This window comes from Capra hircus, chromosome 19, assembly GCF_001704415.2.
Source record: "Capra hircus breed San Clemente chromosome 19, ASM170441v1, whole genome shotgun sequence".
Classification (NCBI taxonomy): domain Eukaryota; kingdom Metazoa; phylum Chordata; class Mammalia; order Artiodactyla; family Bovidae; genus Capra; species Capra hircus.
The window spans coordinates 26,085,858-26,112,010 of NC_030826.1; the positions used below are offsets into that span (position 1 = coordinate 26,085,858).

General features: G+C 45.8%; 1 protein-coding gene across 3 annotated transcripts; it reads left to right on the forward strand.

Moving 5' to 3' along the window:
• SCIMP (SLP adaptor and CSK interacting membrane protein) lies at positions 1,879-22,826 on the forward strand. Of its 3 annotated transcripts, XM_005693445.3 has the most exons (6): positions 1,879-1,998; positions 14,096-14,219; positions 16,247-16,310; positions 17,798-17,871; positions 20,391-20,628; positions 21,440-22,826. In XM_005693445.3, exons 1-5 carry the CDS (start codon positions 1,957-1,959, stop codon positions 20,600-20,602), a joined length of 516 nt encoding a protein of 171 aa, XP_005693502.1. In that variant the 5' UTR covers positions 1,879-1,956; the 3' UTR covers positions 20,603-20,628; positions 21,440-22,826. The 3 variants fall into 3 exon arrangements, with proteins under 3 accessions (XP_005693502.1, XP_013827510.1, XP_005693503.1); XM_013972056.2 differs by having other exon boundaries at positions 20,391-22,826; XM_005693446.3 differs by lacking the exon at positions 1,879-1,998 and adding an exon at positions 5,350-6,351 and having other exon boundaries at positions 20,391-22,826.

The following is a 26,153-nucleotide window of genomic DNA, read 5'->3' on the forward strand; positions in this document are numbered from 1 at the left end:
GGAGGGTAGTTGAGGAGGTATCCTGTCCCAGCTGCAGAGAGCAGACAATAATGGAAGAGAGATTCAGGGCACAATCTCTGAAGCACCTTCTTGTTTATCAAATTCTTCTATTTTACAAACAAGGAAACTGAGGCCCAGGGAGGCTAAGGGTTCACGTAGGAAGTTGTTGGCAGACGGAGTCCAGCATTTGGACCTCCTGATGCCCCTGCTTGGATGTGCTGTGCCAAGTGCATTGTGGGAAGCAGTGGGTTGACCAAGTTCACTGCATCTCAGCTCAACATGGCCATCCCAAAGGCTTAGCAAAATCATTTATGGCATGAGTCAATGAGACACAAACCAAGGAGTCACCAAGGAGTAGCAGAAGATAAGTTCTACCCACCGAAGCATTTATTCACTTCTTGAAAGATCATGTGCCATTTGCTCTTAGAGAAGTTTTTGAGCAGCTAAGTTTTGGATCAACCTTAATAAGAAAGAACCTAGACTTTTGTAAATGGACAGACCTGGGTTGAAGGTCTTTCCTGGGCTGTGCAGAGCTGATTCCTGATGTAACCACCCAGAACCTCGATATTCTTACGTGTAAAATGGAGACAATAATCTTCCAAATAAGTGAAGATAAGGTGAGATAAGAGTACCGATTTTGGGTCCTGATTCCCAGAAGGGGGATACTCCCTCAATTCAGTTCAGTTCAGTCACTCATTCATGTCCGACTCTGCGACCCCATGGACTGCAGCACGCCAGGTCTCCCTGTCCATCACCAGCTCCGAGTTTACTCAAACTCATGTCCATTGAGTCAGTGATGTCATTCAGCCATCTCATCCTCTGTCGTCCCCTTCTCCTCCCGCCTTCAATCTTTCCCAGCATCAGAGTCTTATGAGTCAGTTCTTTGCAGCAGGTGGCCAAAGCATTGGCACCTACTTTGGGATACTCCATAGTGGGATTTATCACTTCTGTGGTGAGCTGACAATTATGTGCGCCCCCTCCCAGTGCCAAGTCCAGTCACTCCCGTCAGTTACTTCAAATTGGCCCCGGTGAGGATATTTATGTCATGGAAATAAGCAAACACTACAAATTTCAGGAATCTTTTTGTCTCCCGATAGCCTGTTGTTACCTGTTTACCAGACATCCCAGGGTATTGTCATTATGGTTGGAAGTAATCGGAACTTTTTCACTCCAGGCAGACACAATGCGTACCAGTTTGGCTGTTTTTACTGACGTGACCACTCAGTCAGAACAGTCGATTCCACAGAATGGTTGGTTGGCTTCCCCACCCGCGGCCCCCATTTCAGAGGCAGTGGTGTTGTGGGAAAGACGATTCAGTCCAGTGGTCACTCGGACCCACTTCTTGATGCAGTGTGTCACACACCCTCAGAAACACAAGCAAAAGCTGGGTCAGAGTGCCAGGGCCCCCCGTGGGCTTATGAGAGCTGTCTTCCTTGGGGAACAGCCTTTATATTAATACGTGTGAACTGGTTTCTTACCCACGTCTGTCTCTGAGTCTGGGGGGTTGTCAGGTTCCCTCAGCTTTTCTGGAGTTCCAGGGTGCTCAGGGCAGGCTCATCTGTGGGGAACGCCACAGAATGGTTAGCTGACTTCCCCACCCGTGGCCCCCATTGCGGAGGCAGTGGTGGTATGGGAAAGACAATTCAGTCCAGTGGTCACTTGAACCCACTTCTTGGTGCAGTGTGTCACACACCCTCAGAAACCCTGGGGCCCGACCTCTCCATCACAGGATGGTCTACTGGTGGGCCTTGCAGGAACACAGGAGCAGCAAGAAGAATCTGGCTCCTAGAAAAGGAATTGGTTGCCTGGTGATGATGTCTGGGCCTCTCCCTGGTGGGCTGAGCATAAAGGGGAAGTGTGGTCAGGCTGGCACTCACAGCTCGGGCTGGGTGGAAGGCCTGTGGGCAAGGGACTGCCTCTCCCCAGTTGTGCCGAGCCACGGCCTTCAGAGCACTGATGGCCCCTCAGCTGCTCACATCTGGACCTCCTGCAACTCAGGTAAGCACCTGGGCCCTGTCAAGGCAGATGATCACCAGGGCTGGGATGGGGGATTGTAGCCTGGGGCCTGGGGACCACTGGGTGGGGCTGGAGAAAAACTGGCCTTGAAGAAACCACCCTGCTGGGGCTGGCTGGATGACCTCAAGGTCATCTCCAGCTCCTGGGGCCTCCTCGTATGTATGGTGGGGTTATGAAGAGGCCTGCTTCTCAGGCTGCTTGGGAGTGAGACGGGTGTACTATGAGGAGGTTGTAATCATTCTCTGGATTCTGATGGTGAGTTTGGGTACCTGACCCATGCAGGGACCCTCCATGCGTCTGTGCTGGAGGGAGAGTGGAGATTGAGGCACTAACTCTGTGAACTTGGGGCTCCCCCTGAAGCCCTGGAAGGAGCACGAACAGCCCTGGTGTCTTTGTCACTGTGTCTCTAGCATTCAGGGACCTCTCTTTTAGAGGCATCAGAGTCAAGACCTCCATTGAGCCATCTACTTTCGCCTTCTGGAAAAAATTATTGCGGTGGGGGCCTGGGTTCAGCTTTGTCCTTTTCACTCCCCCCTTCTCATGCAACAGTTGTCCTTCATGTCACTCCCTTTCCTGGTCCCTCTGCATGTGTGAACCTCTAAGGAAGCATCAGAAGTGGGGATTGTTGAGCCTGCAGAAGACAAGGGCTGCTGCTGCTGCTGCCGCTAAGTCGCTTCAGTCATGTCCAACTCTGTGCGACCCCCACAGGCTCCCCTGTCGCTGGGATTCTCCAGGCAAGAACACTGGAGTGGGTTGCCATTTCCTTCTCCAATGCATAAAAGTGAAAAGTGAAAGTGAAGTCACTCAGTCATGTCCGACTCTTCGAGACCTCATGGACTGCAGCCTACCAGGCTCCTCCATCCATGGGATTTTCCAGGCAAGAGTACTGGAGCTTTTTTTGAATAATTTTTTTTTTTTAGCATCTCTTTCTTTTTCTCTTTCTGAAAATTTGAAAACTGCAAGGCAATAGGGGAAACAATGACCCTTGATCCCACCACCTCACAACAATCACAGTAAAGAGGGTGCTACTGTCTTGCCTTCTGGTCATTGTTTCTTAGGCATAGCTGTTTCGGAAAGTTGCCTATGTTTTATTTTGATGTAAGTACATTCTAGACATAGAAATACAGACATCGCTGCTGTCTTCAGGGCACCAGCATCCCTGATCTCTTCCATCTACTCAACATGAGGCCGGCATTCCTGCCAGAGAGCCCCTGGGTGACAGGTCCAAGTTTCCCTCATATTCTCAGAGCCAAACAAACAGGGGAAAGTAAGCAACAGCGAGGGGCTTCCCTGGTGGCTAAGCGATAAAGAATCTGCCTGCAATGCAGGCGACCTGGGTTTGATCCCTGGGTCAGAAAGATCCCTTGGAGGAGGGAATGGCAACCCACTCCAGTATTCTTACCTGGAGAATTCCATGGACAGAGGAGCTTGGTGGACTACAGTCCCTGGGGTCCCAAAGAGTCAGACGTGACTGAGTGACTAACCCTTACAAGCAAAGGCAAGTAGAAACTTGGTTGGACCCAAGGAAGGACTGCTCGGTTGTAGAAATCCTGGGATAAACTCACTAAGAATCCTGAATGACCTGCAGCTCTGGAGAGCTCTGCTAACCCATCACCCCAAACATCTCAAAAATATTAGAAAATTGACCTGTTTGAGAGCAGGAAGCAGAAGCTCTTGTAAAACATGATGCCTACATTTTCAAAAATGTGTTTGCTTTATGCCTCATAGCAAGGCTGGGTGGGAGGGAAAGAAAGAAGGACCCTACTCTTACTCACCGAACAATCTCAATTCACCTTTCTGGGCTTTCTCCCAGTCGTTCTCCTGGCACACCTTCAAGTATTACATGATGCGGCTATAGTCTAGATATAAGTCAGCGTTCTGTTCCTTTCATTTTATGTGGTTTCTCAATAGTTCATGGTGCTTTCCTCCTAATGACTCTTTAATTACTGCATCCTATCCTATCAAGTCTCCAGTCTTCTTGCCTGGAAAATCCCATGGACAGAGAAACCTAGCGGGCCCCAGTCCGTGGGGTCACAAAGGGCCGGACATGACTGACTAACACACACATCTTATCAGGTGGCCCTTGTGTAATTTTCTTCCCCAAGAGACCCCCATTTGGCTGCTGGGCAGCTCCCTGTTCATCCCTATGAAGGTGCACATGGTTAGGGTTTTACTTAGTTCAGATTATTTCTCAGGCTATATTTCTAGAAATGACACTATAGAATTAAAGGGTGTGATTGTTTTTTAAATGTACTATTTTCTTTCCAAAATTTTATTTAAAATTAATGTGTACTATCACTGGCCCTGTAGGAGGGTCCGTTTCATCACAGCTTTGCCATGATAGAATTTTATGGTTATCTTTCATTTTTGCTAGCAAGTAGATGTAGTTCCTAACTATGGCCACAGGGGCAATAAACTATGATGGGTGAGTGTATATGAACAGAGTCAAGCCCTGTAATGAAATAAATCAGACAACAAGATTAATCTGAGAGCTGGTGTGATAAGCTGTAACACTGAGGGGAGCAGGTGTGAAAAAGGATATGTTTGGCTTGATTTCTCCTCTTTAGCTCTCTAGGGCTTATATTTAACCTTTCACAGAAGTGGAAGGACAGAGAGAGAGAGAAGAGAAACAATTCCTTTTTAATACTCTGCTCCCACCCTTCCCCAGGCATGCTTGAGTTTTACTTTTTTAATTTATTTTGGCCACACCATTACATCACATGGCATCTTAGTTCCCCGACCAGGGGTCGAACCCATGCCCCCTGCTTTGGAAGCACGGAGTCTTAACCTCTGGACCTCCATCCAGGGAAATACCACACTTGGACTTTAGGTGCCCGTCAACTATCCAGACAGCCATTTCTGGTGCTAGCAACAGCAGGGCAGGGTCCAGTGGGAACTTGGCCTCACTAAGCCTGAGCAGTGACCGTCTGGGAACTAGAGATGAATTCGGGCAAGCACAGCCCATGCTGGCTGGCAGGTGTTGCCTCAGTATTATCTGGAGTCTCCCAGACACTTGAGATCCAGGCTGAGAGCAGCTCGGACCCTCATTCCACGCCCTGCAAAGTGCAAAGCTGTCCCTCAGATTTCTATGGGTTCCGCAGGAGGCCAGCCCTGCTCTGAGCCCCTGTGGGTGAACCTCTGTTCCATACTGCACCAACCCATGGGTGAAACAGTGTTACAATTTGGGTGGGAGTAAATTAAAAGGGGTGGGAAGCTGTAATTAAGTTATTAATATGTTTTACTTAGCCCACTCTATCCAAAATACTATCATTTCAACATGTAACCAAGATAAACATTTATTAATGAGATTTGTTATGTTTTTTCTATACCAAGTCTTTGAAATCCAGCGTGTATTTCAAACTTGCAGCACATACTCAACTAGCCATCTAGCCAGTGCTCAGTGGAAGAGCCTCACGGGGCCAGTGGCTGCTGTCCTGAACAGGGCAGGCCTCTGGTAGAGGGATTTGTGTCTATAAAGGCAGAGAGTAAGGAACTGGACTCATATTCATCTCCCCAACTTCCTGCTAAGCTATTTTCAAGTCCACCTCTTCCAACAAAGCCTTTTTCTGACTCTAACTTTCTGAAACTGATTCACCCCACCAACACACACATTCCACCCACACCTCTTGGGACTCATGGCTATTTCAGGTCGCTTAATTTTTCATGAGAAAAACGCAAGTCTTTCAATACACAGGGCATGACCATTAATATACTTTGAAATAAATTGAGAGGCTGACACTCAGGACTTCTTCTCATGAAATAGGCTAGAATAGATGAGAAACTGTCAATTGGATTGCACCCCGTGTCCTGAAGACACTTTGTGAAACGTTTTATTTATGTGAATATATGTGTAGCTGTCACATTGTAAATTGTACATCTTACTCTGAGGAATTTGGTTAAAATTTTTTAAAAAAGCAAATTCTTGAATAAAGCCACAGTCTCCAGAATTCCTGGTGATGGAGAGTGAATGTGTTTTCGGCTACTGACTCCCCGGAAACGACTTTTGGGGAAGTGAGAGTCAGGGCTGGGCTGGTAGCTGCTTTTAGTGGCTCTCCCACCCTGACCCTACTCAGAAGTGAGTGCCTTAGGCTACGGAGGACAGAGCAGCCACGAGAGAGAAGCTGCCACTCCACCCTCCACACCTGTCTGCCTGGCTTCTGCTTCCCAGCCAGCCGCTTGAAGCCCACGACCAAAGGCAGGGGGAGAGCAGGGAGCCTGCCCAAGCTCTTGTGTCCAGGCGAGGTGCTTTAGAACTAGAATGCCCGCACTTGAATTTCAGACCCTGGATCCAAACTGCCTACTGCATCATTAGAGGGGAAGCCTGCCCACGACAAGGTAAGAGGGGGGAGGCGGGGCCATCAGTCATGCACTCATGTATTCGCAGATGCGTATGGCACTCCCACTGCCTTCCAGAAAGAGTGGTAGAGGGAGCAGCAAGATTCTTGCTCTCCAAGAGCTTACAGCCAGTGTGGGAGATGAACAGCAAACAAACCATCAGACAGCGGTCACAGTAAGTGTACGCAGGCTCAGTTGAAGGGAAAAAAAATGCATTTTGAATACTGATCATAGCATGTTGCGGAGTGGGAAGCAGGGCTGTCTGCCTCTCACCCTCCCGCCCCCAGCACCTCACCTGTGACTCTTCCTAACTCAGAACAGGAGCTTTCCGGCCAGCTTCCTGCCCCCTCATCCCAGTCTGGTTCTGCTGAACAGCACAGCCCTCCTTCCATCTTTGTTCCCTTTTAAAAGCTGATTCTTCCATCTGAGCCCCTGAAGGTAGCTTTTACTCTCTTTTCTCTGCCTGTATTTCATTTTGTCCTTTTTCCTGACACTTTCACAGTTTATAAACACACTGCCTCCCTGTATTTTAAACAATCTTTCCTCGATCTCACTTTTCCCCCTTCTTGAAATTCAGGCTTCCCTTGCCTTCTGGGCTTTCATCAAGCTGACTAGTGCTCTCTTTAAGCTGTTATCACAGGAGTGATTGAGATGCAAAGTCTGTCTGAGGACAGAATGTTTGAGAAGAAGCGGGTGCACTCTGGGGCGAGGAGCATCTGTGAAGCTGGGAGGGGAGGACAAGCAGGGAGGACGATGGGCAGAGAGCAGGTCTTCCCAGGTCGCCTTAGCCCTGCAGGAACTTCACTCTGATGCCATGTTTGGTTGTGACTATCCTCTAAGGACTTCGGATAAAATTCTAGGATGCCCCTGCTCCTGCCAACGCCCTGGGGAAGGAATCCTGAGGCTCCATGAAGCCATTCACACCCTAGTAAAAATCAGTTCCTCTTCCTCAGTGTCAGGCAAATGTGTATAAACGTAGGGGAAGTAGGGAGAGGAGGGAGCATAGAACTTTGCTCTGAAGAGAGTGACTTGTTGACGGAGTTCCATCAGCCATGTGACAAGCAAACAGGAGAGGTCTCTGGGTTCAAGGGGTTTGTTTTAGTGCCTTCAGTCTACTTTGCTGCTTCTACTGCCTGTGAATGTTGCAAGGAACAAGCCTCCAGCCTCCTCACCTCCGCAGCTCAGGGCTCTACAGGCTGGCTGGATGTAGTGTTCCTCCCCAAGGCCTGAGAACCCACTGGAGCGTGTGTTAACAATGCTGAGTCCCACACCAGAGTTACAAATCAGAATTGGGAGTAGAGTTGGGACACAGACTGTGGTATCTATCTGCATTTTAGTACATTTCCCAAAGCTCTGGCTTAGTGGTCACAAGTAGGAGTCCTGGGCTTAGCTTTTGATTTTTTCCACTTATGACCTTGGGCAAGTTCATTGAGCTCATCTAAACTTCTATTCTCTTTTCTCTAAAATGGGGTTATAATTATGACTTGCCAAACAGCGTGGTTCAACTCACAGTAAGGTAGCATATAATGTATGTTACTTTTCTAAGATGCATTTTCATATTGAGGTTCTTATTATTTGGAACAAGTCACAACTCAAGGCAGAGGTCTTGCCAATATTGGAATTTCTTGATCGATGGTTCTGCTTTCAGTTCTGTTATGAAAAGAAGTATTTATCAACTTGCTGTAAATCTGACAGAGTAAAAAGAGCATGAACTTTGGCATCAGACCAGGCTGTGCTGCAATCTCAGACTAGGGAGCTACTAGCCGTGCTGCCTTTAACAGATTGCCTAAACCCTCTGAGTTCTCTCTTTTTATCTATAGAATGGGGGTAATAATAACTCCTCCCAACACCAGTATAAGGATTAAGTGATAACATGTATGTCACTGGTTCTCAACATTGGCTTCCCACTAGAATCATCTGGAGAACTTAACTAAAACAAAGTCCCAATGGCCAGGCCCCAGGTTGGGAATTTTCACTCTTCCTCGAGTTCTTGCCCTGGGGTCTGACACACCAAGGTCCTCAATAGCTAATGACTAAAGGCAGCTCCCTTGTTCTTCTGACTCTTCTTTCTTCCATTCGTGGTATCCACCAAATGTTCCCCCAGTTGATGGGGACTGAGGTCAGGCCCTGCCCTCCTCCTGGCAGTCAGGACCCCTAACCTGTATCTGTAGACTCAGCACCTCACCCTCCCCAGGCCCAGGACCTGCTGACCTATGGCTCAGCTTTGGGGCCATACTGAATCCTTCCCTCCTCTGGTCCATCCTGCACTATGGGCCCCCACTATGGATCACGGGGCCCTCTCTTATCTCTGAGTCCAAGTCCAGCCTTGAGAAACTTCCAATGAGCTCAGACTGTTGAAAACAAAAATGTCCCCTCCCATGTGGCAGTCCCCTCCCAGACACAGAGACCCACGTCTGTCCCAAGCCTCATGGTGGTTGCTCGCTGCTTCTTCCCTGGGCCAGCAACATCGAGCACTCTGTGGTGGACTTCTGGTCAGAGATGGCAGGATCGTTGCTGACTTTTTCCCCTTTCATTCCAGAGACATCAATAGAAGGCAAAAAAAAAATAAATAAATAAAAATATTTTATAATGTATAAACCCATGAGACCACTTTCACTAGAGTCTCATCTTCCTGCAGTATGAGCATGAGGTGGTCTGTGTGGTGGTCTCACCCACCCGGAGATGCCCACATCCCAACCCCTGGAGCCTGTGGTTATGTCAGGCTACAAGGCAAGGAGGAACTGTGGTCACAAGCGGAACTGAGGTTGCAAATCAGCTGACCTGGAGACGCGGTGATGAACCTGGATTATCCGGGTGAGCCCAATGTAACCACAGCGTGCGTGTGTGCATGCATGCTCAATCACGTCCACCTCTTTGTGACCCCTCAGACTGTAGCCCGGTAGGCTCCTCTGTCCATGGGATTTTCCACACAAGAATACTGGAGCGAGTTGCCATTTCCTCCTCCAGGGGATCTTCCTGACCTGGGATCAAACCCACGTCTCCTGGATTGGCAGGCAGGTTCTTTCCAGCTGTGTCACCAGGGAAGCCCATTGTAATCACAAGAGTCCTTATAAGTGGGAGAGGGAGGCACAAGAAGAGGTGAGACGCAACTTGGAAAGGACTGTCAGAGAGATGCAAGGAGATGGAGGAAGGGGCTGTGAGCCAAGGAACACAAGCAACCTCCAGAAGCTGAAAGGAGCAAGGAAGTGGCTTCTCCAATGGGGCCTTCGGAAGGGGCCAACCCTGCCCAATGGCAACATGCTGGCTGTTGCGTTACCCAGCAATTCGGCTGGATAACACTTCTGGGTTGTTTTTAGACATGGCATCCATGGTGATTTGTTGGAGCAGCCACAGCGAACAGATGCAGTTTGTTTCTAACGACGCTACTGCCTGGGTTCCTGCCTTGTTCCAACAGGGAGAGGCCTCCCCCAGTGACATTTCGGTCCAACCTCAAAACTTTTATTACTTTTGATTACTAAGCAGACTCATTTCAGTTTTAAAAATTTAGCCACGCTCATTTAAAAACTTCCGTCTCATCTTTGACCCAAAGCTCCCCGCTTTGCCCAGTGAGGGTAGTAGAGAGCAGGGTGAGAGGTGAAGGCTGCCTCAGCTCCCTAAAGCACCCTTCCCTGCCCTTAGCCCCCTGGTATGGGATTGAGGAGGAAAGACAGGACAGACAGTTTTCCGCAGGAAGTCTCCCCTCGCTGGGTCACTGCTGCTGATTGACTCTGTGGTGTTGGGTGGAGACTCACCCCTGGCCCTTGAGTCCCTTGGGGTCCCTTGAGAGACTCGGCTGCACCTTTGGGCTGGCTGCCAGCCTCCTCTCATGTAAACACCTCTTTGCCTGATGTTTCAGTAGCTCTTAGGAAGCCTGCACCCCACGACCGTATCTACTCCAGGCCTGACAACACAAGTGGGATTCAATTTCCATACTTTCCAGAGCCTGAACTGGACTGTACAGCCGTGACACACTGCCTACCAGCTGTACTCCCTGCCATCTCTCCCCAGGGATCCTGTCCCCTCTCTTGAGGGGGGCACCCACTGGGATGTGGTTATTCATACCCCCCTTCCTCAGCGGCATGCTCCCAAAAAGACCTGCTCATCTTGGTTCTGTTGTAAAGGCACCTGTCGGCAGTTCATGGGGGAAGAGCCATTTCTCTGATCTTAGGTTATGGGGAACTTGGGACTTTCATTCTCAAGCCCTGATCATTCATTCTGGGGAAAGCCTTGGTCCCCCACAGCACCATATGACTACCACAGTGATGTTCCTTTCGAAGTAAAGTGAGATATCCTGACCTCCGTCTGGCCTCTCCTTGATGATTCAGAGGCATCCTGACACTGGAAGGCACTGAGACACAGAGAGGAAGTGTTCTGCCCTCCCTCCTACCTGGGTGACCTGGGGGAGGTCACTACACCTCTGTCTCAGGCCCTGTCTAGAAAAGGGTGTGGTGGTGCGGGTGAAATAAGGTGAGTGATGAGAAAGCTCTTGGTGCACTAAACACACTCAAAACATCTGAGCGTGGAAACCAAAGCCATTCGATTTGTGCAAACAGGACTGCAGAATATTTACCACTTTGCATAGTTCTGAAAAGTGACCCATAGTTTCACTTTCTGGCATCATCCTATTTCCTCTTTCTTTCCCAAGAATCTGATGAGAATAAAATTTCTTTGAATTTGAAATCTGAACAAAGGGAAGCTACACTAAATGGTTGATTGACTCTTATCAGTGTTATAACAGTAAATGCAAAAGTTAAAAAAGATAAAAAAGCAAAGAATTTGGAGGGTTTACAGAGAACAGTCACAGCTGCCGGGCCTCTTGCTTCCCTCCCCACACCCAGTCATGCTTTTCAGATGCAACAGCTTTTAACTCTGTCTGGTATGTGTTTCTATAGCTCTAAAGAGTATATTTTGCTCAAAATTCTCCAAGCCAGGCTTCAGCAATACGTGAACTGTGAACTTCCAGATGTTCAGGCTGGTTTTAAAAAAGGCAGAGGAACCAGAGATCAAATTGCCAACATCTGCTGGATCATGGAAAAAGCAAGAGAGTTCCAGAAAAACATCTATTTCTGCTTTACTGACCATGCCAAAGCCTTTGATTGTGTGGAAAATTCTGAAAGAGATGGGAATACCAGACCACCTGACCTGCCTCTTGAGAAACCTGTATGCAGGTCAGGAAGCAACAGTTAGAAACGGACATGGAACAACAGACTGGTTCCAAATAGGAAAAGGAATATGTCAAGGATGTATATTGTCACCCTGCTTATTTAACTTATATGCAGAGTATATCATGAGAAACGCTGGACTGGAAGAAGCACAAGCTGGAATCAAGCCTGCTGGGAGAAATATCACTAACCTCAGATGTGCAGATGACCCCACCCTTATGGCAGAAAGTGAAGAGGAACTAAAAAGCCTCTTGACGAAAGTGAAAGAGGAGAGTGAAAAAGTTGGCTTAAAGCTCAACATTCAGAAAACGAAGATCATGGCATCTGGTCCCATTACTTCATGGGAAATAGATGGGGAAACAGTGTCAGACTTTATTTTTTGGGGCTCCAAAATCACTGCAGATGGTGACTGCAGCCATGAAATTAAAAGATGTTTACTCCTTGGAAGGAAAGTTATGACCAATCTAGATAGCATATTGAAAAGCAGAGACATTACTTTGCCAACAAAGGTCCATCTAGTCAAGGCTATGGTTTTTCCAGTGGTCATGTATGGATGTGAAAGTTGGACTGTGAAGAAAGCTGAGCACCAAAGAATTGATGGTTTTGAACTGTGGTGTTGGAGAAGACTCTTGAGAGTCCCTTGGACTGCAAGGAGATCCAACCAGTCCATTCTGAAGGAGATCAGTCCTGGGTGTTCTTTGGAAGGAATGATGCTAAAGCTGAAACTCCAGTACTTTGGCCACCTGATGTGAAGAGTTGACTCATTGGTAAAGACTCTGATGCTGGGAGGGATTGGGGGCAGGAGGAGAAGGGGACAACAGAGGATGAGATGGCTGGATGGCATCACCAACTTGATGGACATGAATTTGGGTGAATTCTGTGAGTTGGTGATGGACAGGGAGGCCTGGCGTGCTGCAGTTCATGGGGTTGAAAAGAGTCGGATATGACTGAGCTGAACTGAACTGAAAGAGTATGTTTATGTTTCTCCTTGGAGAAATCCATCAGGAGTAAAGAAAAAGTCAAAGAGATAAAAAATACGAGAGGAAAATTAGATTAAGAACTAGGAGACATTTAAGTAAGAGAAAAGAGACTGAGTGGCCATCAACAGATAGATGGATGAAGAAAATGTGGAGGTATACATATATATTCACACACACATATATACAATGGAATATTACTCGACCATAAAGAAAGAAATATTACCACTTACAGCAACATAGACGGACTTAGAGAAGAACACACTAAGTAGAATAAGTCAGACACAGAAAGACAAATACTGTATGACATCACTTAGATGTGAAATTTAAAAAAATAATACAAATGAACTTGTCCACAAAACAGAAACAAACTCACAGAACTAGGAAACAAACTTATAACTACCAAAGGGGAAGAGGAGAGGGATAAACTAGGAGTATCGGATTAACAGATACACGCTACTATATATAAAGGATTTAGTTTATATATATATATATATATATATATATAAAGGATTTACTGTATAGCACAGAGAACTATATTCAATATCTTGTAATAACTTATAATGGAAACGAACCTTTTCTCATGCAGACTAGTTCAGTTTGCTTTGCATCTTTCTCCCTCTGATCATGCCTCACTCAAAGAGATCCATCAAGGTATTCTTCTAACCTCCACCTCAAAACACAAGTGAAACGAATCACCAGTCCAGGTTCCATGCATGATACAGGATGCTCAGGGCTGGTCCACTGGGGTGACCCAGAGTGATGGTATGGGGAAGGAGGTGGGAGGGGGGTTCGGGATGGGAAACACGTGTATACCCGTGGCAGATTCATGTTGATATATGGCAAAACCAATACAATATTGTAATTAGCCTCCAATTAAAATAAATAAATTTATATTTTAAAAAAACAATAAAATTTTTTTTTTTAAGTGAAAATGTAAAAAAAAGTGAAAATGTTAGTCGCTTAGTTGTATCCGACTCTTTGCAACCCCATGGTCTATAGCCTGCCAGGCTCCTCTATCTATGGAATTCTCCAGGCAAGAATACTGGAGTGGGTTGCCAGTCCTTTCTCCAGAGGACCATTCCAACCCAGGAATTGAATCCAGGTCTACATTATAGGCAGATTCTTTACATCTAAGCCACCAGGGAAGCACTCCCCCACACCCCCAAAAAGCTCTCAAAATTCTATCTGCCCTGTTATGAATTTAGTCTAGTTGTCCCTTTGATATAAAAACAACTGCTGTCAGTTATTGCTTTAAATGGCATTTCCCCTTCCTGCTGCATGTTTGACAGTGTAAAGAAAAGCAGTGATTATGTCTACAGTTTCTAGAGTAACTGATAAGTACATGTCTTACCTCTAATTTTCGTAAATTCCCTGTACGGTAGTAGACAGCATCACTCACATATTGCAGGTGAGGACACTGAGGCTTGGAGAAAGTTAATCACTTGCCTGAGGTCTCCCAGCTGCAAATCAGCAGCATTTGATTGTGAGCAAATGCCTGCCTGGTCCCTAAGCAGATGTAGCTGCACAACATGGTAGATAACTGCCTCCACCCCTCAAGAAGCCCTTCACTCATGTCTGATCCTCTCCCTCCATTCTTCTCAGGATCCCGAGGCCATGGATTGGTTGAAGGACCATTTCTGGATCATCTTGGCTGTGGCCATCATCTTTACCTCTGTGAGCCTGGGCACCATCCTGTTCTTTGTCTGTAGGTGTCTGTTTAGACAAGGTAATGACCCTCCCTCTTGGGCAGGTGGAGGGAGGGGAGGGAAGAGGTGGTCGTCGGGGCACTGGGGCTTCTTTAGGGCAAAAAGATTAGTTCTGGGCTTCCATGGGCTGAACTCTGGATTTAGCATCAGGCACTCTGGGTCTGAGTCCTAGCTCTGCTACTAATATGTGTCTCTGGGCCTCAATTTCCCCTCTGTACAGTGAAGGGAGGGAGGTTACTTAATCTCCAAGAACTCTTCCGGCCCTCAGGGTTTGGGTAAAAGCAGAATCAGTTTCAAGGCATGCTGTTCTCCAGTGCTGTCTCTCTCCAATGTGGCTGCTGATCACAGCACCTTACCTCTGGAACTTGAGCGTACAAGTGCATGGAAGGTCAAAAACTGTCTTGATTCCAAATGCATTGACTTGTGTACATGAAATACGTACAGCGTTTTGTATGGCAATCATTCTCCACAAAGTAGTTTTTAAAAATGTCTTAGAACACCTCTGGCTGTCTAATGGTTAAGATACCACATTTCCAAAGCAGGGAGCATGGGTTCGATTCCCACATGACATGCAAGATGCCAAAAAAAATAAAATAAAATAAAATAAAAAACGAATGCTTTCGAGCTATCTGAAAAAAAGCCCTAATTTGAGTTTTCCATCTCTCACCTTACCCCATAGTGTACCTTCACAATTTGAAATGTGGTATAAAAAAAAAAGTCTTCAGGCATGAATAATGGACTCATTTCATGGTTGACCACCATGACTACCTATTCTAAGATCATATTCTGAATTTGGGGGTATTATATGTGCTTTGGATAGAGGTTCTTAACACACTTGGACATAAATAAGCAGCTTCCTGGAGGATTAATGTATTTTAATATTCATCTCCGAAAACATGAAATTCTGGTTCAATAGTGAGTTTTCTTAAGATCCTACCCCTTAACTAATAACCTAGGCCTGGAGCACACCTGGGGATGGTAAATGCTCTGAGAGGTATGGCCGTCTTGCCCTGGGGTACCTAGGGGGCATCCCTCCATGATCAGGGCCCTGTCCTCCTGATGCATCTGTATATGGCCTCAGGGTCCTGCTGAACCACTGCTGGAAGGTCAGAGCTGCTCAGGAATGAAAGCTTCTGTCATTCTTTTCAATCTCTCTTTAGAGATAAGAAAAGCAAGGTTCAAAGAGAAGCAAATCCTTGATTCGGATCTCCTGGGGCTTGGTGGCAGAGTTGGAGCCAGAACTCGGCTACACTGGGCTCCCTATTCAAAGTCCTTTCCCCTCCACCCACTGATGGTAATTAGTTTTTTAAATACAGAAAGTGTATTCTAGCCACTATAGTCCTCTATCCACTTGCTTTTTTTTAATATTTCATTTTTAAATTTTTGATTTGTTTTAATTTTGGTTGCACAGGCTCTTGGGTGTGGTGCACAAGTTTTTGCTAGCTGTGGTGTGCCAGTTTAGTTGCCTCGAAGCATGTGAGATCTTAGTTCCCTGACCAGGGATCGAACCACGTCCCCTGTATTGGAAGGCAGATTCTTAACCACTGGACCACCAGGGAAGTTCTAAAACATTTTGCTTTTAGATATGGACAAAATATGACCCTGAACAAAAACTTCACTTATTCTCTTTTATCTTGACCCACTCCTATTAACAAGTAGGGTATAATTAATAATAACTTACATGTCCACCATATCACAGTTTACAAACTGCTGTTCCCATTTTTCATCTCATTTCCTCCCATTAATGCTTTGGCTATTCACTCAACTAGTATTTCTAAGTGACAACTATATGCTAGGTAGACACAGTATCAGGCGATGAGGAAGCAGCCACAGCCCACACTGGATTAGTCCCAGACTCTGAGGTCAGACGGTCTGGATGACATTCTGACTCTATCACTTATGAGCTCTGTGCCCCTAAGTCTGTTTTCTCTGGATGGTTCTTCTTCTGACTATCCTGAACCCGCCCATTCTCTGGTCTCTTCTAAACTCTAACTATCACAATTCTGGACAATTCTTCCTAAATGAATATGCTTATTTTTTTCCTTAGGCAATAAATGGGAAATTTCCAAGTCCTTGAAACAAAAGCAGAGAGATGAAGAAACGATGTATGAGTAAGTGGGAGGAATCCTGCTTTTTAATTTTGAGAACCGCCTATCCACTTCCATTCTTGTGCCTGCACTACTGAGCTGGTGTGTGCATGGTCAGTCACTTAGTCGTGTCCGACTCTTTGCGACCCTGTGGACTGTAGCCCACCAGGCTCCGCTGCCTATGCAATTTTTCCAGGCAAGAATACTGGAGTGGGTTGCCATTCCCTTCTCTAGGAGATCTTCCTGACCCAGGGATCCAGCCCACATCTCCTGCTTAGCTGGCAGATTCTTTACCACTGAGTCACCTGGGAAGCCCCTGAAACTTCTCACCAAAGTATAATATAAATACAGAAAAATGCATATGCTAAGAGTACAACTCAATGAATTTCCACAAACCAAACAGATCCGGTAGCTGGCACCCAGATTAAGAAACAAAATTACCAGCACCTCAGTCCCATAGATGCCCTTTCAGCCTTTAAATCCTAAGGATAATCACTGTCTGAAATAGTATAGGCTCATTGTTCCTTGTCTTTATTCTTCATATACATGGAATTATACAGTATGTGTTATTCAGTGTTTATCCTCTTCTGCTCAGCATTTTTTTGTGAGATTCATTGTATGTAGTTCTAGACTGTTCATTCTTGTTACCATAGAGTGTTCCACTGTGGAACTGAACCATGATGAATTTATCCATTCTGCTACTTATAGGCATTTGAGTAGCATCCAGTTTGCCACTGTCATGAATAGTGCTGTTATAAACATTTTCGTAACGTATCTTTTGATCAGCAGGATATATACCCAACGTTGCTGTCACATGGTGGGTGCATGTTTAGCATTAGGAGTACACCTGTTTTTTGTTTGTTTGTTTGGCTATGCTGTGCTTCAAGGGCTTTTCTCTAGCTGTGGTGAGCGTGGGCTACTCTTTATGAGGTGTGAGGGCTTCTCGTTGCTGTGGCTTCTCTTGTTGCAGAGCACAGGCTCTAGAGCTTTAATAGCTGCAGCATATGGGTTCCATAGTTGTGGCTCCCCAGGCTCCGGAGCACAGGCTCAATAGTTGCGGCACACAGGCTTAGTTGCTCTACAGTATGTTGACTTCCCGGATCAGGGGTCTAACCCATGTCTCCTGCATTGGCAGGCAGATTCTTTTTATCACTGAGCCACCTGGGAAGCCCAGGTTTTGCACATCCATTTTGCACATCAAAATACACCTGGTGCTTACCTCCCCGTCCTGATCCAGCTCAGGTAAACACAGGAAGGTGAGATCCATGGTCTAAGTTAGAGTGCTTCTGCTCCACACCTTCAAATCCAAATGGTCCCTGGGCTAAAGAAATGGTTTCTTTAGTGTGTCAGTTACAGATGGGGTGCAAGACCTAGAAAAGAAAGGAGATGCTTTCAGTCTTTAGGGACCAAGATTTGAATGTTCAACGCTGTCCATTTCCCTTGACATTTTCTCTTAAATTGGCAGGCATGATCAAAACCAAACATTGACTCCTATACTTTCTCTCTTCCAGGAATGTTACGGAACAATTCTCAGTTCAATTACCCCCTCTGCCACCCAGGGATATGCTTTCCCCAGAAGTTGCCTGTGAGTATATTTTGCTGATAAGTCTCATTCAGGGTAGAATAATAAATTTGTCTTGGCGTCTTAGTCACCTTGTGCTCAGTTGCTCAGTTCAGTTCAGTTCAGTTCAGTTCAGTTGCTCAGTCGTGTCCAACTCTTTGCGACCCCATGAATCACAGCACGCCAGGCCTCCCCGTCCATCATCAACTCCCGGAATTCACTCAAACTCACGTCCATCGAGTCAGTGATGCCATCCAGTCATCTCATCCTCTGTCGTTCCCTTCTCCTCCTGCCCCCAACCCCTCCCAGCATCAGAGTCTTTTCCAATGAGTCAACTCTTTGCAGCAGGTGGCCAAAGTACTGGAGTTTCAGCTTTAGCATCATTCCTTCCAGAGAACACCCAGGACTGATCTCCTTTAGAATGTACAGTCCCTCGGTCATGTCCAACTCTTTGTAACCCCACAGACTGTAGCCTACTAGGCTCCTCTGTCCATGTGATTCTCCAGGCAAGAATACTGGAATGGATTGCCATTTCCTCCTCCAGGGGATCTTCCTGACCCAGGGATTGAACCCACCTGTCCTATGCCTCCTGCATTAGCAGGGAGATTCTCTACCACTGAGCCACTTGGGAAGCAGCTTGGGTCGCCCATAAAACAGTAACACAGACAATGTGGCTTAAATGACAGTAAACTCCTCATAGTTCTGGAGGCTAAAAGTCCAAGATCAAGGTGCCAGGCCAATCTGGTTTCTGGTGAGAATACTTTTAGTTTGCAGATGACTGTGTGCAAACATGGAGGGGAGACAGCTCTCTGGTGTCTCTTAGAAGGGCACTAATCCTATTGGATCAGGGCCCTGCCCTTCTGACCTTGTTTAACTTTAATTACTTATTTGGAGACCCCATCTCTGAATATAACTGCACTGGTGGTTAGAGTTTCACCATATGGATTTTGTGGGGACACAAACTTTCAGTCTATTATACTGGAATTTGCAGAGGGCAGCAGCCTGTTTCAAGGAGATGAATTAAGTTTAAGATTGTGGGGGGGGAGTACAAAATAAGTACCAATGCTTCCAATAGTCAATGTGTAAATTCATATTCAAATTCTAGCTTGCAGCATGGGTATAAAGGAACACTGGGCTTCTCACACTTCATATCAGAAAATCTCTGCCTGGTTCCCTTGACTGAAATATTCTTCCTTAAGCTCTACATACAGCTGACTTTACCTCACCCTTCTAGTGTCAGCTCAAATGTTACCACCTCAGAGAGTTCACTCCTGACCATCCTACATAAAGAAATCCTTCTAATGCTCCTTTTGAAGCTTATGACAATTATCCTAAGTGAACTTATTTAATCATGCTTCATTTGTCCATTATCTGTCTCCTTATAATACAAACTCTAGAAAACAGGCACCTTTCTTGTCTTGTTCGCCGTTGTTTACCCACCATTAAGAACAGTGCCTAGAGGGACTTCCCTGGAAATCCGTGGGTAAGACTCCATGCTCCCAGTGCAGGGGGCCTGGGTTTGATCCCTGGTCAGGGAACTAGATCCCCCACGTGCCATACAACTAAAGAGTCTGCATGCCACAACTAAGACCCTGGACAACCAAATAAATATATACAAATATTTTTTAAAATAGTGTCTGGAGCTTAGTAGATAATGGATGAAAATATTTTAATTAAATAGATAAATAGTAATATTAGCTAGCATTTGTTGAGCAGGCACTGTGTCAGGTCCCATGCTAGGCACTTTATAGGTACTGTCTCATTTAATCCTCTCAACAACTATATGCAGCAGGTACATATTATGTCCCTCTGACAGAGGAAGACACTGAAGCACATAGAAGTTAAGTGACTTACTCATGGTCACACAGCTAGTGACTGCTGAATCCTGAAGATAAGTTTGGATCTGACTGCAGAACTGAAATGGTGGTTGTTATTCAAGTTCTCTTGGGAAAAGATGTGATTGTGGGGAGGCAGTCTCAGGCCCCATCAAGGGGGAGCTGAGATTTTCCTCCCACTTTAGTCCATGTGCTATGTGCCCATCTTCTGCTAATCCTACCTTTTGAAGACACCACTGTCCCTTTCCTTCTTAGCAGAGGAGTGATGGACGTGAGCAATTATAGATAGCTCTGGAATGCTGTGTTCATTCATTGTGAGGGACTTGCCTGAAAGGACATACTGTTTGTATCGCTTCCTTATGAGAATCAGAACCTGTAGGCATAGCACTACTCATTTCACTACTAGCTCTGGTCAGTTTCCTGTCTGAACTTCTGTCTTGTGGCGCCCACCGCAGTGCAGTCAGGCAAAGCGACAAGGGAGTCAAGATGTCTGGCTGATGTTTGCCGCTTACTCACTGGGGCTGGGGTGAGCCTGAGACTGTGTCATGGCTGGACCTCAGTTTCCTCAGTTTCCTCTGTGAAATGGGGATCTGGTCCACCAAGACGTGGGAGGATCACTGAAACCCATGAAAATCATGCAGAGCCACTTGGTAAAAAATACATAAACGTACGCTAGCTTTGCATCTGATATCTTTTTGTGTATTCTAGCCCCACAGGAAACCCCAAGTCGGCCCACACCAGCTGCATACTCTTCAGTACACAAAATTAGAAATAAGAAGACAATCACCGCCCCAAGCTATATTGAGCCTGAGGAAGACTATGATGATGTTGATGTCCCTGCCAATACAGAAAACCATCATCTTAAATCAAACATTTCTTCCTTTTGGCAAGCAGAAGACGGTTCACAGAGCTTATTTTAAAAACAAACAAGAATGGTTGAATTTCAGTAAGTGCCCAGGTCCGAAAGCCAGTGGTAACATTATGGAGGTCTATAAGATAAACACTTTCTGAATCAGATGGAGGAGCATCAGTGATCAGATAACTGCAGCCAGAGGAAAGCTGCCTGTGCTCAGCTCTGAGAATGGAGAGTGGTCAGGCCTTGGGCTTCTGCTGAGCGAGGTTCCATGTCGAGGCCAATTGAACCCTGCAAAGCTCTCCCCGCTTCCCTCCGCCCCGAGAAACCACTCAGTTCCCGGCATTCTTCCCATTTGTGTGGTTCTAAGTGATCTTAAATCTTGGTGTTTGATTGTATGAGCGTCCCAGGCTCCCATCCCCTGCACAAGCCCCTACCCTCTCCACCCACCTCACACATTGAGGGGCTGTGGGTGGTAGTTACAGCTAAGCGCTCTTGCACACAAGTCACACATCACACCTTGTGCATTCTTCAAGGGTGGGGTGTGCTTCTTGTTCTTGTGAACCCTCCCCACCTATACAACCCCAAGCCCCAGGGCCTCTCTATGACATCGGCCAAACTAACCACAGAGATCCAAGTTTCCAGCCAGAGTTTTTTCACTGCTTCCTGGCTGCACCATAACAATCAACAAAGAACAGAAGTCATCTTCTGGACCACGGGACAGACGTTACCCATAGGGGTGTTGACTTTGCAATATGTGTACTGGAGGAAAGAAGGTTTCCCCAGGAAAAATCATAGGGAACAGGAAAGAAAGGGGCGAGTCAGTGGCAGATTCAAGATGAAAGTTCAGGGGTCTTTAATACCCTCCTCTGATATTTTCATTACTGCTTTCTCCCTTGTGTAGCATTCAAGACAAACAGCATCATATCCTCCCTGCCAGATTCCTGTCCCTGAGTGACTGGGAGGCAGAAACTCCAGTTCAATATGCTATACCTAATGATACATCCGGGGAGTGGGCTGCTGTCCAGTTATACGAGTGTCCTAGTGGGGTCGCCAAGGCCCGAGTCAGCTTTGTAGGCTCCTGAAACTCATCGATTCCTTCAAGTTTATCTGCTGACACCTGAAGACTTGACACTGTCTAGCCAGACTCACAGGATGCTGACTTCTAAGCAATTCCTAAGAAATCCAGGTAACAGGCTTGCAGGGCGAGCAGCAGGAACTGGTGGAAAAGGCCCAGGAGTGACACCTGGACTGAGCTCCTCCTTGAGAGATGGGAAGCGTGTACCTGTCATCCCCCTCAACCACTAACCACTGCTGGACCAGTGAGGACCTGTGCTTCCTCCCAGGTTTTCTCTTTCTAGACTCCATAGAAACTTCCAGCTCCTTGTAATACCTCCTTGTTTTAGACCAATGGTTCTCGAACTATGGCCTTAGGGAATTCTGGTATTCTGTGAGCCAGAGAGGACTCACTTCTTAAATCCTAGAAAAAACCCACGTGCCCTAGAGCCCGAACAGGACAACTACTGAAGCCCGCACGCCTAGAGCTTGTGTTCCATAAGAGAAGCCACCTCAGTGAGAAGCCAAGCACTGCAATAGAGAGTAGCCCCTGATTGCCACAACTAGAGGAAGCTGCACAAAGCAATAAAGACCCAGCGCAGCCATAAATTAATTAATTACATTTTTTAATTATAGGAAAAAAATGGCTAAAGGATAGAAGTGTTTACCAAGCATGCTTTCCCTTTTAAAATTTCCACAAACCATCCACATCTACACCAAAAGTTAAAAAGTAAATACCAGACATGTATAAACTACTCCTTGGTTTCTGGGCCACTACCATCTCCTGGTTCTCCTCCTGCCTGACTGGCCTGTCTCCATCTTTGTAAGAACTCCTCCTTCTGAAACATCTCTTCAATGCCAATCTTTCTCAGGGTGTTGTCCCTGCATCTCCCTCCAAACACTCATGAGTGACCTCATGGCATCTCACTGCTCCCTGCAATTGGCCCTAGTGAAATACTTCTCACTCTGCATTATAATTGCCTAGTTAATTCTTTATCCTCCTTCCTAACTTGGGATTCTTTGGGGTGGAAGCTGTCTGGCTCACCACTATATTTCCAGTGTCCAGCTCAAACCCTGGCATATATTAGGCACTTAATAAATATTTATTGAATGTTGATCATTAATGGAAAATCTACCAGTGTGACAAAAACAAATCATTTTTCTCTGGGCCTGTGTAACTTGGCTGAGATTTTATACAGGACACCTGTAATAAAACCATGTTTTCTACCAACAAAGTTGTTTCCAGTTTGGATGATATAGTTAGGTACATCAAGATTTCACAGGACATTTTTGTGTATTTTAGCCCCATAGGAAACCCCAAGTCAGCCACCAGCGTCATACTCATAGACAAAGTCAGAAATAAGAAGACAGTTTCCATTCTGAGCAACAGCAATGATGTTAAAATCTCTACAAATATGGAAAACTATCATTTGGAAACAATTCCTGTTCTACCACCTTAGCTGATTTGAGAACTGATGGCTTACCCATGTCCCAAATCAGTGAATTTAGTTTTCTTTAAAATAGTTAACAGTCTGATCTTCTTTGTGATACAGACAAGATTGTTCCCTGGAAATGCTCTGGTTTATTAGCAACAAATTTTACAAATCATGTGTATCAGTTAGTATGCTTTAGGCTGCAAGGAACAGACTGTCCAATGAAAGATAACTTAAATAATAAGAAATTTATGACTTCACAAACCAAGGCATCTTGGTAAGCACTCACTCCATAATTCATCAGATTTAAGACTCAGAGATATGAGCTGACTTTTCTTAGATTCTCTTAGCTTTCCCCTCATGACAGCTATTTTGCCACCATGAGGGGAAATCTAAGAGAATTTTCCTATGAGAGGAAAGCTAACAATCACATCCTCTTATGACAATAAACCTAGGAAGGAAAGGGGGCATTTTCTCCCATAGAACTTTCCATTAATTAGGAAAACCTTTCCCAGAAGCTCCCAGCAACTTTTCCTAATGTCTCATTGGTCAGGATTGGTTCACATGCCCAGCTATAGGAAAGGCCTATTTTCAGCCTTTCTGGCTAGAAGTGGGCTTTGCCATCAAGGAAAATGAAGGGAATAGCTGCTAAACAGGCAATCTACCATCACTTCATTTTTATATATAACACTGTTCATTGTTTGCTGGTTTTCAGTTAAAACCTCACAGTTGGTAGGTTCAGGGTAAGGTGTCATGTCCAGATTCTACCATTCACCCTTCTTTTCTTACAGGGTTGTGATCAATTAAAAATTGACAAAGAATTGCCATCAGATGAGGATAATAACAATAACAACAATAGCATCACTAACACGGGCCCAGAGTGACTAAGCACTACTTTATGTTATGTTCTAAGGAACCACTGTGCAGGGAAACGACAACCTTGAACAGGCAGGTCTAGTGGGACAGTTATAGTTACCAGAGAAGGCCTTCATCCTCCTTCTTCCACCTCCTTGGCCTTGCTGTTCCTTGAAAACCACTCTGATGGTCTCAATCTTCCCTGCCCTCAGATGAAATCTGAAGGTAATGGACTTTTCTGTTCACTCTATGGTAATAAAAAGTCTGCCAGGTGTGGTTTACACAGGTGCATGCATTTCTTAAAACTAAGTGACTACACACTTCAGAGTTTTGCATTTCAACCTAAGTAAAGTTTACCTCAAAAGAAAAACTGGGACTTCCCTGATGGTCCAGTGGTTAAGAATCTGGCTGCCAATACAGGGGACATGGGTTTGATCCCTAGTTGGGGAAGATTCCACATATTGCAGGGAAAGCAAACCCATGTGCCACAACTGATAAAGCCCGAGTGCCCTAGAACCTGCACTCTGCAATGAGAAGCCACCGCAATGAGAAGCCCGTGTACTGCAACTAGGGAGTAGCCCCTGCTCGGCACAACTAGAGAAAGCCTGCACGCAGCAATGAAGACCCAGTGCAACCAAAAATAAATAAATAAAATTTTTAAAAAAGGAAAACTGTAAACAAATATTGAACTCTATAATGATATGCACACTGAAGTAGTTAGAGGAGGCACACTAGTGTTTGCAATTTATGTTGAAATAATTCCAAAGACAAGAAGGTTGTAGAGCCTGCACTTTAGGCCAGAGAGAGAGGGTTGGAGCCATTTCTCCTTTTTTTTTTTTTTTTTTGCCACGACATGTGGCATGTGCGATCTTAGTTCTCTGACTAGGGATAGAACCCATGCCCCCTGCAATGGAAGCCTGGAAAACCGCTGGACTGCCAGGGAATTCCCTCTCATCTCTCCCTTTTGAGATAAAATAACTTCATCCCTATTCTCAGCAAATCTCTTAGAGTCAATTCAGTCAAGTTAGTCCCTCTCATCTCCTCCTTCTCCACGGAAATTAAGAGAAAGAGGATGACTCCCTCCTGACTAAGGATGACCTTTTCCCGAACTTGCTGGCCAATGGACTGAGGTCAGAGCAATTTCCTGGGGGTCAGTCCAGCTCTGCCTCCCTGGTAGGTGTTCTTCACCTCCCCGATATGTACTCCACTCTTTCCAGAAAAACCTCCTGATTTTCCCATTGGATCCACTTATTTTTCTTCTCTCTGTTGGTGAAGTTTGTGCAATGTCTCATCCCTAACATAGGCTAGAGCATGTGACCCAGTCTGGGCAATCCAAGGCTCTCATTCCCTTGGCCTGAGTGACTGATTGGTTGATGCACTGAGTACCAAGGCAGGTGTCCTCTCTCACTGGATCTGAAGCTGAGGGGATATAAGTTCTCAAGAGAGAGCCCATCATGAAGGATGCTGAGCTAAGAAGAGAGTCCAGATGCTAATGGCATTGTCAAGCAGCCATGCTTGAAACCTGGCATACCCTCTGGAGTTTTTAGTTACTTGAGCCAATATTCTTCAAGTCTTTGACTCTGTGCATTAAAGCTTATCCTCATCATTGCTGCCTAATCTAGGTCTTGCCATCATTCACCTGGTCTAATGCAAAAGCCTCCTGACTATTTTCTCCTCCCCCAGTGCATCTCCCACTTGCTGTCAGAGTAAACTTTCTAAAACACAAATATGATTAGACCATGGCTCTGCTTAAAACCCCTCCGTGGTGCCCTTGTGCCTACAATTAAAATCCACACTCTTTTGTACGCCATGTAATGCCCTAATAACCGGTCCCTACCGGCCTCATTTCAGCACTTCCTATCCTCCGGCCATGCATCCTGACCACAGGAAACTGCTTGCAGCACTCCCAAAGGAGTGAAATGGTGCTAAGGCTTTGCACAGTCTCTTCCTTCTGCTGGGAACACCCCTTCCCCGCTTCTCCACTGGATAAACTGTGACTCACTCCTCAGCACCCAGCTGGGGTGTTGCTTTTTCCAAGAAGTCTTTACTCACCCTCCTCCAGTATTTCTCTTATACTTATCATAATGCATAACTATCTCCATCTCATGGTTACACATCTCTTTGCCACCTGATATTGGGCTCCTTGAGGGTTTGGATCATTTTAGGGTGACTCTAAATTCATTTTTGCCCAGGAGAATTTTGGCTTTAATGCCTTGGCATAATTATTAACAGCACTCTGTTTAACTCTCAAGAGTGTCCTGGTTTGGATGACAA

What these genes read in the sequence shown, in the direction of transcription:
- SCIMP (XM_013972056.2), top strand. Translation starts at nt 1,957, where the DNA reads ATGGCCCCTCAGCTGCTCACATCTGGACCTCCTGCAACTCAG. An exon ending in CTGGACCTCCTGCAACTCAG is followed by an intron (nt 1,999 to 14,095) that starts GTAAGCACCTGG and finishes CATTCTTCTCAG; the next exon opens with GATCCCGAGGCCATGGATTG. An exon ending in GCTTTCCCCAGAAGTTGCCT is followed by an intron (nt 17,872 to 20,390) that starts GTGAGTATATTT and finishes TGTGTATTCTAG; the next exon opens with CCCCACAGGAAACCCCAAGT.